Genomic DNA, 12,715 nt, shown 5'->3' with positions numbered 1-12,715 from the left:
TTTTTTTGGCATTTAGTCTTAACTTATCTGAGATGACGGTCCTCAGATCCGTCATCTCCCAGGGCTTTGGCCTTGAGCGTCACACCGGATCCTTCTTAGGGGAGTATGCATTTCGAAGCTCTGTCTCTGCACCTCACAATGCCCGGAAGTGCAGTGTTGTGGTCCAGGCCCAATGAGGGTGACGTGGGACGAATCACTGAAGCACCTCTGACTGCTTTTTTGGCCTCCTGAAACCTGTGGATGACCGCATTAACAGCATCGCCGAACAGGCTAGGCTGCACTAGCGGGTTGTCCAGTAGCACTGCCCTATCCCTATTGGAAAGATCCGACGGGGTGAGACAAATGTGTCTCTCAGTCGAGGCTAGGGTGACCATGGACCGGGCCAATGGCCTTGGCGGTCTCTTTGGTAGCCCTAAGGGCTAGGTTTGTAGCAAAGAGGAGCTCATGGACTTGCTGACCACCCGAGACATCTCCCACATCTAGCTCCCGCAGCAGATCGGCTTGATAGGCCTGCAGCACAGCCATGGTTTGCAGCTTTACCCGCTGAGGCATAAACCTTGCCCACCAGCGCCGAGGTGGTTCTCAGGGGCTTAGTGGGCAGCGCTGTGGCTTTAAAAGATGATGCATTACCCGAGGAAAGACATCTAGTGAGCATCTTTGCAATCCGGGGCATCGCCCCATAACCACACTCTATCAGTCCAACTATATTCAAATATAGTTACACACAAAGACTAAAGAAAAAGGGAGGAATAAGGCCTAACCCACAACCTGGAGCATGTGTGCATGTCTGGGAAGATAGGAGGCAGTAACGTGGGTTGCAGAAAGGGCTTGTCAAGCTTACTAGGTGGACGAGCCTTCTGCCAATCAGCCGACTAGTCGATCTCGAGCTTGGCGACGCCATGGGTCATTACCTCTTAGACTCCTCAAAAAGAACTGCCTGAGGGGTAGTCTCAGGGGGCTCACAGAAATCTCCCCCAGTCTCCTTCAGAGAAAGAGAGGCGGAGCTGAGCACTTTCCTTGCAAATGGAAGAAACCACTGAAAAGCATGCTTCTGAAACTTGCGATTGGGTGCTGGACCCGGCAGGTGAGGGAGGCGAAAGGGAAGAGCCCATCTCCAACCCCTGCGAGGTCCAATTGTGAGCCTCAGGTCCTTGAATGCCTTGAATCGGGGACAGAATCATGAGAAGCGGCAGCACCCTCCTCAAAGACTGCAATCTGTGCAGAATTTATATAATGAATATTAGATGTAAGGCTAATTCAGAGATTTTCGGAGTGTAGGGTGCACCCCTTTAGTGGGGAATAAAGACATGAGATGTGAAGTGAAATGAATTGCAGATTTTTTTTGTGTGTGTTCTTCATTAATCTTAGTTTATGATTTTCTATCAAAAGTAAAGTTCATAAACTTTAAGCAACCACAAACAATTAGGTCATTATAGCAAGTAAAATAAAACATCATTTAAAATGACCTAAAAAAACTACACTTTTATTTTCTCTGTATTTGAACTTGATGCTAATGGATGTTATTAATTTAGAACTTGACATTTCAATAAATTAGACATTGTTAAACATAGTATTTCACCAAAACTTTTGGGCTGATGTAGGACAGGTGGGGCTGTGATAATCCACTCCCTATAAAGCAGGGAATTACAATTAAAGTTTGCGAACTACTGGGCTAACTAATGCTTACTTAGTTTAGTGATCAGGTTAAACTATTAACTCGACTGTAGGTAGCTGTGGTATATCAGGTGTATGAGTTTACCAAAGCTGTGGTAGTAGGAAGGCTTGTTTTTTTCGGCAGGAGAAATGGAACATAGCACCTTTGCCCCATGCAATGTTTCATCAGGGTCTTCTTTATTTGGAGGCACTCTGATAATGTTGTATAAAGCTCCTACCAAAGACATATAATGTGTAGTTATATCTTAGCTCAAATCTAATGCATATATATGTATGAATGATATATGTTAGAATCGTACCTTTTATGCCATAGGAGTTGCCCATATTGTAGACCGTACCATCTGGGTCTACATGAGGGTGGGCTGTTGCACCATTAACAGCAATGAACTTGCTCCAGTCCACCTTTGCCATTATTGTGGAAGGAACATAGGATCAAACATTTAAAAGTAAATTAAATCTTTCACAAATATATTATGGTGGAATAAACATACTTTATATGTTTGGGAAAATGGGAATATGGGAAAATAACTTCAATGTTTTCTATTTTAATGCCTTCAAGATACTGATCATTGTTTGAAGTTATTCAATGTTTTCTGATTGTGGCAATGCTCCAGACCCAAGTTTTTTCTGCAAGCCATGAACTGCCATGATGCATGTTTTAAGGACTGATTGTAGAGCCTGATTACTTTTGCAATGTAGCACTTCTACCGATGACAAAAAGTTAAAGATTATTATTTTGGGTTGTCCCTAGGATGCTTAGCTCTCTGGTAAGCCATATATTTTGTCACTTTGTGAGAAACCAAAACCTTGTCGATCCATGGTGCAACATTGAAAATGGTCTTGAGTAATGAGTAGTAATTAATTTTTTACTTATTATTAACCTTCTTCCACTTCTTCTTGTTGGTTTTCTTTGGCAGCCCATATAAACACCAGGCAAAAAGTTTTCCAATTAAAATTCTGCACAAATTTAGTCCTGCAAACACTATTGACACCACTGGGTCAAATGTGGCTCTCATTTAGAAGTCATCAGTGGTCATTATTTTTAACCGTGTGTCCAAAATATCCACAAATTATATCTCACCCAACAAATTTGGCATACATCATCTTCAGAACAAACAGAGCAAGTAAGACATATGAATAACGTTTAGAATACTCCACACAGTTTGCCCAACAAATATGACAATGAAGGTGCCATACAGCATATTAGGCTATTTCTTACTAAATACCTACATCCTAAATCCTTTATTTTCAATCAACCTTGAAAAAAGTTATTAAATTATTTTGGAATAGGATTTGAGATTTTGTCTGAATTTCAAAAGTTATTTTGATATTCGCAACAATTTTACTGTTAACAAAGACCTTTTAAACAAATCTCAATATGCCCTAAGGCTATGCAAGGAATGTAAGCAATCAGGAACAGAGGTCAAAGTAGCAACAGGCAACATGACAGATCACAATAGTGGCATCAGCTGTTATTATTATTATTATTATTATTATTATTATTATTATTGTTTTAAAAGTCTGTGTGGGACTATTTAAGACTGCATTAATATTTAAAAAAAGCACATGTCTGTTAAATGTGAGACTTTTATTATCTGAGAATGTGTGTGTATGTATATATAAATTGCATATGTCCTATGTTACATACCTTCTCTTTTGTTTCTAGAGTGTCTGGATCAATTTTGTGCATAAAGTTTGTCTCTGTGCTGACATAGTAGTCACCTTTGTATTTAACGAAGTTCACATTAGCATTGTCTGTGGGCTCTGTAAAGAGATGAACATTGGCCAGTTAGTTAAATTGGTGGATTTGTTCTTTGGGTCAATGCTGTTGCATAATATTAAAGGGCAAAAAATCAGATAGCACATGTTTATTGCATTTTAAAATAAGAATAGAAAAATAATGTTTAATCACTAACAGTAACTTGAAGTAAATTATATTCTTATACACTGTGCAAAGTTGCAAATACAGAATTACCCCGCTTTACCGCGATTTAAATCTTGTGCCCCCAGTTTATTGCAGAATTGCCTTGTCCAAGATCTCATGAAACATTCCAATCTTCTTTTATCTTGGAATCACCATCTTCCTATTAAATGTCAATTTACGATAATTAAGAGCATGTGGTTTTAATCTGAATCACACTATAACAGGAGGAGAGAGCTGTCCTCAGCTGAACTTTTCAATGCTTTGGCTTAAGACGAAATGTGTGTAGTCCTATTAGACAATACAACCTATGCGCTAAAGCTGTCAGATTTAAATGAGATCATATAAGCATCCGAGCTACATATTTACACACCGTACAAATATAAAACAAGGGTGGACAAGGAGAAGGACGGACAAGTAACGCCAATAGTAACATCCATACCATTGGTATGTTATTGTGCAACCTTGATATCTGTGGATATTGAGAAAGACCTAGTAGACAGGCAGAATATTAACAAAGCACTGGGCTTTTGTTTATTCAGTTCATGCGTTTCAACACACTTACAAAAAAAATTTTTGTGTGTCTTGCAAAACCGCATGAGCCACGCTCTCTTTTGCATTAATGGCATTTACTGCCCACTTTCTTTCAGTCCACATCCACAATTCATCCATAGCCCACTAGCACTGTTAAACTAAGGCTATGGAGCTGTCAGGTCTGCAACTAGTTACACTCACACTGGAAGAGGTTATCGACCAACACCTTCTGCATGCCCTTGCTACATTAAAGTTAAAGTTTCTTTTCGGCTTCTCCCGTTAGGGGTCGCCACAGCGGATCCTCCGCACGTTTGATTTGGCACATGTTTTACGCTGGATGCCCTTCCTAACGCAACCCTCCCCAATTTATCCGGGCTTGGGACCGGCACTAAGAGTGGCTGGGGATGGTTCCCTGACCGGGAATCGAACCCGGGTCGCAGCGGTGGGAGCGCTGCATCTTAACCACTAGACCACCAGGGGACCTTATGCCCTTGCTACATTATAACCTTTAATTTCAATGGTTGAAGTGGCAGATACCAAAAAGTGATGTGTGTTGGCATACTTCAGGCAGTGGATTAACTGGAGAAGGGGAATATTCAAAACAAAGAGATAGGTAGGTGGGGACCCCAGTAGGTAATATTAGATGGTGAGGGCTGCCCACTTAATGAAAAGAGGGCCTTCGGTATGGAGTGTATTTATCCCTCCACCGCCATGGATAAAATGGCCCCAGCCCCCTGCCATTCTGCAAATAAAAGTAAGGGAGCATTTGTAATCTCAAGAATGGAAAAATTATGCCAAAAGTCATTATTCTAAGTTATGATGTCATTCAAATAAAAGGTGGAATTGTATAGTGCAGAAGTTGTATTTTGTCCATAATATTAAAACATTTATAGGGCTCTAAACAACCCAAATGCATGACATCGGATATGCATTAAATGTACCGTATTTTTCGGACTATAAGCCGCTACTTTTTTCCCACATTTTGAACCCCGCGGCTTAAACAACGAAGTGGCTAATTTATGAATTTTTCCTGGGTTTCACAAACTTCAAGCCAAAAAACTGAACCCTATACCATTAGCCCAATGAAATTTCCGAACGTAAACAAAAAAAAAAAAACGCACCTCACCTGTGTTCTGAGCTGCACGGCTTCGGGAGAAAAGACTCCCATCGGGTGATTTTTAAACGCACGATGATGCCAAAAGATAAACTCTCGAGAGAAATAGTTGTGAAAGGAAGGAGGAAGACAGTGAACAATGACTTAATTGGTCGGCTACTGTTTAGATACAAGCCGTTGTAACGCGTTGAGTCAGGGTGAAGGGATAGCTTCAGTCAGAGATAGCTTCTCCAGTTGCAACAGAAATCATATAAGCACAGACAGGTTTCCAAAACTCGTGCTTTTTTATTTTTCTTGGCAACAGCATTACGGGTTAGTCAAAGAAACTTAGAAATGAGCATCAAAAAATAATAAGGACATAATCCTCAGTCTCCACACATGCAGTAATAGTGGAAAAATGCGGCGGCATGCCATTCCCAAAATATCGCTATGCTCCTAAAGGAAGCGCATATTTGTAAAATTCAGTGGGTGCGGCTTATATATGGGTGCGCTTTATAGTCCGGTAGACACAATGTAGTACGGTAGACACAATGTTGACTTTTTAACTACTACTACACAATGTTAACTCAAAAACTACTAGGCTGCTCCAATTACTGTGATACCTTTTGATGATTTACCATGTTGATGGTGTTCATCCTGAACCACCTATTTAAAATGGCTGGAGGTGTCTCAATGTGCAGATTTAGTTTAATAGGCTGTGTGCCTAGATAAGAAATAAACACATCTGCAAAGCTCCTCTTGCAATCTAGCAACCTGTACCCCCTGGGACAGTGAGAATTGAACTCCACAGAGGACTGAGGTAAATTTGGCTACACTTTTTAGACTCGCCTACAGTTTCTGCTTCTCACTTTTATGGACTAGTATCATCACAATGTTTTTACAAAATTGCTGTGTTATATTTGACATATATTCCCTCTATTGTCAGTCAGGATATACAAAATATGCTGAGATGTTGTGGAGAACTACTACTTCTGAGCATCACATTTATATGTCCACCAAAACTGACAAAGCAATTTCCTAAGTGTGAGCACCACACCTTTCTCAAGATTCAAGAAGGTCCATGCTACTTCTTTTAAAAAATATCTTATTATAAGAGCAAAAGAGTAAATTATAAGAGTAAATTCTCTTATAATATAAAGGCACTCATGACTCTTGAGGCAAGCGTTTGTCGTAAGCGTTATGCAACGACCAGGAACTTACAGCATGGGGCCCGGAGAGAGGACCCATGGATCTTTCCATACATCTAAGGCATGTAGCGCTTGCTGCGCGACCTTGATCATACGGATAGGTGGGTTACCCATCCAAGAGAACCCTTGAATCCGGAGCCACCACTGAAGGGGTCTCATGTGCAGGAGGCCAAGTGGAACTACATTGGACGTAGCTGCCATTAGACCCAGCAGTCTTTGAAACTGCTTCACAGTGAGTGGCCTTCTCTCACTCTCTTGATGGCCATAAGAATGGATTTAATTCGAGCAGGAGACAACTGCACCTGCATGAGGGTCAAATACCAAACTACGCCTAGATAGGTGGTTTTCTGCAATGGAGAAAGCACCCTCTTCTTGGCATACAGCCTTAACCCCAGCTCCTTCATGTGGGCGAGAACAACATCTCAATGCCGAGTCGGCAGCTGCTCTCCAGTATCAACTTATCGTCTGAATAATTTAGAATGGGGACACCACGGAATCTCAGCAGGACCAGTGCTGCATACACACATTTCATGAAGGTGCGGGGTGAGTGGACAAGACCAAAAGAAAGGACCCGGTATTGGTAAGATCTATCATGACAAACTAGTCCTCTGACCTGATTTAAGCCTCAAAAGTGAGCGGTTCTGCTGACGAAGATCCAATATAGAACGCAACCCTCCATCCTTTTTGGGAACTATGAAGTACCGACTGTAGAACCCGGATTCTCTGTCTGATGGAGGGACCACCTCAATGGCTTTCATCCTTAAGAGAGCATTTAATTCTTGTTCCATGACCAGAGTCTACTTGAGCCCCACCCCCTGTTTAATCGGGTTTAATCGGGGCAGGCAAAACCCGAACTGAATAGTTTAGCCTCTGTTGACAGTGCACAGGACCCATTGAGACACGTCTGGCAAGCTGCTAGACAGTTTCTTAAAGGAATCAGTCTCTCGAGACTTATCACTGGTGTGCCTAGAGCCAGAGCTATGCCCTGGTGCAACTCTAGGGGCATCCTGAGAGGCTGCTAGGGTACCGGGCGAAAATTTGGACATTTGCTGGAGCTGGCCGTGCAGGACATTTCAGAACTTCTTGGCCAAAGGGGCTTCTTGGCCTAGAGCGTCGCACAGGATCCCAAGCTGGGGGAGTGCTAGTGTGCTTTGTCTTTGCAGCTCTCGGTGCCCGGAGGTGCTGGGTTGAAATTCGGGTTGCCCCTTCCGAGCAGCCCCACAAGAGCCATGTGGGAGGAAGTGCTGGAACACCACTGACTGCTTTTAGGCCTCATGAAATTTGTCAATTTGGCCAAACAGGCCAATCGGCACCAGAGGGGCATCCAGCAGCACAGTCTGACAGGGTAAACCATAGGTGCCTTTCAGTGGACACCAGGGTGGATGTCTCCCATGTTTAGCTCTCGTAGCAGTTCTGCCTGGTAGGCTTGGAGCACAGCTATGGTGTGCAGACAGCTTGCAGCTTGACTTGCTGAGGCGTAAGCCTTGCCCATCAGCGCCAAAGTAGTACAAAGGGGGAAGTGCTAGGGTCTTTAGGGATGATGCTGCATCTAGGGTAAGATAGCCAACCAGCGTTTCTTTAACTCGGGGCACCGTTCCATAACTGGCCATTCAATGTTAAGTTTGGCAACAGCTCAGGTCACTACCTCCAGTAGCGCCTCAAACAAGATTGGCTAAGGGGGAGTGTCTGAGGGTTTGCAGACATCCATCACCCCCACCAAGTTCCTGAACGGGAACAAAAGCATTGATCAGTGCAATGACTGCTTATAGGCTAAGAATTGGGCTTCCTCTGAAAGCAGTGAGAGGAGGCACAGTGCATATTCCTTCTACAGCCATGCAAACCACGAGGGCTATCTTTCTAAGTGTCACAATTAAATGCATTTTAATTTATGTAGCAATTTTTACAATGGGCATTGTTTCAAAGCAGCTTTACACAGATAAAACATGAGCAGGAAACACACATGGAGATGTTGTACTCTGTAGTAGCACCTCTTGGCCTGCTTATGTGCAAGCACAGTTGCAGCTCTTTGCATAGGTTGTGAAATCCTTGATAATGGGTTTGGTAGAGAAGTGTGAGGGATTTTATGATCTCATACACTCAGGAGGCATTTCCATTGTGGTGTCAGAATCCTTCTTTAATCCAGAGTTTCATGAGACTCAGGAGACAAGCAGAATGTTATCTGAGCTCCAGACTGTCATTTATGCAGTCCATGCTTTTCAGCTTACTTCAAACAACATTTTTAAAAAATAAAAAAGCTCACGAGAAACAGACTCACAGCTTTCATTCTACCAACTTCAAGCTCACACCTGTCTGTTTTTCTGTGTGCATGTATGCATGTATGTGCTGCAAGTCCCGATCAGCCACTCTTTATCTCATAATGGCAATTATTGCCGGTTTGCCCACCTTCTTTTTGATCACATGCTCAACCTTTGCAGATATATTTGGAATAAAGGAACTGTCCAATGTGGTGGAATATGCTCTGGAATCTGCTAGCAGCACATTCCAGAATCAAGTCATTCCAGCTTTTTATTTTCAGGGAGAAAGAGGAATAGCAATGTCTGTTCAATCTGTTCAGTGTAGATTGCTGGGTCATGCAAAACAGCTGTACACAAAAAGCCTGTCCATAAAAGGATAACAATCCCTGGCCTGGGATCAAAAACAACTGAATTACAACATTTGAACATCTTTGCAATTGTAGGTAGACTATACTTACTCATCTCAAAACGGGATAGGAAGCGTTGAAAGATATTTTTGCATGGGTCGGGGAAAGCAAGAGTGCCAAACTCAGACATCACAATTCGATTCATCTCACTGTTCTGCTTGTAAGCGTCACTGCGTAGGAACCGGCTCCGGTAGGTGACCTGACCATCATTAATATGAAAGCAGTGCATCAAGGCCATTCCATCAAACCAGTGGTTGAAGCTAAGACGAGAGAGAAAATAAAATCATAAACTGACTACAATGAGGATTAAGTGAAAAACAATAACTGGTAAACTGGTCAGCACGTTTGTATGTAATTTTTTTTTACAACTAGAATTGTGTGGAATACAATAAACTGGTAAACTATTCAGCAATTGTGTGTGTGTGTGTGTGTGTGTGTGTGTGTGTGTGTGTGTGTGTGTGTGTGTGTGTGTGTGTGTGTGTGTGTGTGTGTGTGTGTACCTAAGGTTTGTTAAGGTTAATAAAGTTGTACATAATAATAGTGCAATATTATGCTGTTGTTATGGTTTGTTTGTACATAACTAATGAATCAGATATTGCATTTGTGTATCTTTACTGACTGTTGATTTCCAAACTCAAATTTTCCAGGGCCATTGCGAAGAAGATTTCCATGAATCCATGTAGGTATTGTGCCTTTGATGATGGTGGTATGGATGGGTTCTAGAGTCTCCTCCACACTTCGCACAAGGTTGAAAACCTCCTGAAGTCCATGTTTTTTCTTGAATGTATTTTTTGGCTTATTGTTAAAAACTGAAAAAGATAAAAATTGATATTACAAATTGTCAATTAAAAGCCCAGGATCTGTTCTCAATAACCAATATTCAGATAAAAATAAGTCTTAATGCTATTCAACAAGTTATAAAAGTAACCTACATGTAGTGCAGCACAGCCCAAACCTGATCAATTGCATACACTATGCAATGATTTCGAAGGTGGATTTTTTTTTATTTATTTCAGAGGATGTATTTGTATATTCTGAACCATAATTCGCTAAAAGATAATTTCTTCTTCATCTTCTTTCGGGTTCTCCCAATAGGGGTCGGCAGAGCAGATCATCCGTCTACATACCCCCCTGTCCTCTACATCTGCCACTTTTAAACCAACTACCTGCATGTCTTCCCTAACTACATCCATAAACTTCCTCTTTGGCCTTTCTCTTTTCCTCCTTCCTGGTGGCTCCATCCTCAGCAGTCTGCTACCGATAAAACCCATGTCCCTCCTCTGCACATGTCCAAACCATCTCAATCTCGCCTCCCTCACCTTGTTACCAAAATGTTCTACATGCGCTGTCCCTCTGAAAAACTCATTTCTAATCCTGTCCATCATTGTCACTCCCAACAAAAACCTTTACATCTTCAGCTCTGCTACCTCCAGCTCTATTTATCTTTATGTAAATGAGGAAAAAACGCTGACCAAAGAATTTTAATATCTGAATTTGTATAATGCCTCTATAAACGCTTGATTCATGAAAGGGTATTAAAAATGCATAATTTTTTTTGCTGTGAACAGTTTGCATGGGGCCTTGCCTTGCCCATCGAATGATTCTTAGGACAAATTGGCTGGGGAATTCAGGCATAAGTGAAGGAAGTATTTGTGAATGGTCCAGCAGTACCAAGACACGTTGTGTAATTTGTGCAGTTTGGGGTGAGGAGGCAGTGCCAGGGCCACAACATCCTTTAGGGGGTTTTTCTTGGAAGAGTTGTTGGACAAAGCCCTGAGGCATGACTTCAAACAAGTGAAAACAGCTGATGGTCACCAAATACAGTCTAATGTTGTTCTATCCCACCCATAATTTTATGGGTTATATCAAGTGATGCAGGAAACTCAGGCAAAAGAGAGAATAGGATAAGGACTAACTCATCTCATGGCCCATTTATATTAGCCAAGCATTCAAATTTGTTTGTTTGTTGTTGTTTTTTTGGGGTTTTTTTTTTGTTTTTACCTGAAAGCAAAAAAACACACTGGGACAATTGACACAGGAGAATTAGGTAAAAACACAAGAATGCCACTCTTGGCTGTTTAACATGGGTACTTAACTACCACAGATAAAATAGAGGTGGGTTAGTGTACTTTAGAAAAATCGAATTAGTGTCTAAATTTGACGCATATCCAATGCCTTGCATTAATGTACTGTTGTTTTGTTTTGTTTTTTTCAACAATGGATATAGGAAAGGGGTACTAGCAGATTCCCTTAAAAGCAAACCTTTGCAAAAGAAAAAAACAGGAAATGCCTTTTTCACTTCATTTTGGTAACATTACTTATTCGGGGCCCTAGTACCATTTCAAACTCACATGAACAGAATCCTCCACTAACTCAATTCATATGACACCACTTATCTGGATGCAATTGCAATACAACATGGATGACATATCAAATGTTTAAACTGAAAAAAATAATTTTAAGGGGAAAATAAGTTGATTTTAAATTTCAACGCATCAACACATTTAAAAAAAGTTGGGACAAGGCCATGTTTACCACTGTGTGGCATCCCCTATTATTTTTATAACCTTCTGCAAATGTCTGGGGACTGAGGAGACAAGTTGCTCAAGTTTAGGAATAGGAATGTTGTCCCATTCTTGTCTAATACAGGCTTCTAGTTGCTCAACTGTCTTACGTCTTCTTTGTCACATCTTCCTCTTTATGATGCACTAAATGTTTTCTATGTGTGAAAGAACTGGCCATATCCCAGTACCCGGATCCTTCTTCTATGCAGCCATGATGTTGTAATTGATGCAGTATGTGGTCTGGCATTGTCATGTTGGAAAATGCAAGGTCTTTCCTGAAAGAGAAAACGTCTAGATGGGAGCAAAGGTTGTTCTAGAACTTGGATATACCTTTCAGCATTGATGGTGCCTTTCCAGATGTGTAAGCTGCCAATTCCCCACAAACTCATGCAACCCCATACAATCAGAGATGCAGGCTTCTGAACTGAGCGCTGATAACAAGTTAGGTTGTCCTTATTCTCTTTAGTCCGGGTGACATGGCGTCCCAGTTTTCCAAAAAGAACTTTCCAAATTTTGATTCGTCTGACAACAGAACAGTTTTCCACTTTGCCACAGTCCATTTTAAATGAGCCTTGGCTCAGAGAAAACACCTGCGCTTCTGGCTCATGTTTAGATATGGCTTCTTTTTTGACCTATAGAGTTTTAGCCGGCAACAGCGAATGGCACAGTGAATTGTGTTCACCGACAATGTTTTCTGGGAGTATTCCTGAGCCCATGTTGTGATTTCCATTACAGTAGCATTCCTGTATGTGATGCAGTGCCGTCTAAGGGCCCAAAGATCACGTGCATCCAGTATGGCTTTTCCGGCCTTGACCCTTACACACAGAGATTGTTCCAGATTCTCTGAATCTTTGGATGATTTTATGCACTGTAGATGATGATAACTTCAATCTTTTAGCACTTTTTTTTTTGAGAAACTTCTTTCTGATATTGCTCCACTATTTTTCACTGCAGCATTGGGGGAATTGGTGATCATCTGCCCATCTTGACTTCTGAAAGACACTGCCACTCTGAGAGGCTCTTTTTATACCCAATCATGTTGCCAATTGACCTAATATG

At 41.5% G+C, this 12,715-nt stretch overlaps 1 protein-coding gene across 2 annotated transcripts in view; it reads right to left on the bottom strand.

Moving 5' to 3' along the window:
* The window catches only part of LOC310720810 (carotenoid-cleaving dioxygenase, mitochondrial-like), a 29,622-nt gene that overhangs the window by 10,848 nt on the left and 6,059 nt on the right, over nt 1–12,715 (bottom strand). For both annotated transcript variants that reach the window (XM_083531903.1, XM_083531904.1), the window contains 5 exons: nt 9,712–9,901; nt 9,144–9,352; nt 3,323–3,438; nt 1,974–2,076; nt 1,760–1,888 (listed from right to left, as the gene is read on the bottom strand). In XM_083531903.1, the coding sequence (XP_083388029.1) occupies nt 1,760–1,888; nt 1,974–2,076; nt 3,323–3,438; nt 9,144–9,352; nt 9,712–9,901 (747 nt within the window). The remainder of the gene's footprint in view (nt 1–1,759; nt 1,889–1,973; nt 2,077–3,322; nt 3,439–9,143; nt 9,353–9,711; nt 9,902–12,715) is intronic.

This window comes from Silurus aristotelis, assembly GCF_946808225.1.
Source record: "Silurus aristotelis genome assembly, chromosome: 26".
Lineage (NCBI taxonomy): Eukaryota > Metazoa > Chordata > Actinopteri > Siluriformes > Siluridae > Silurus > Silurus aristotelis.
This window is presented reverse-complemented; position numbering and strand designations above follow the sequence as displayed.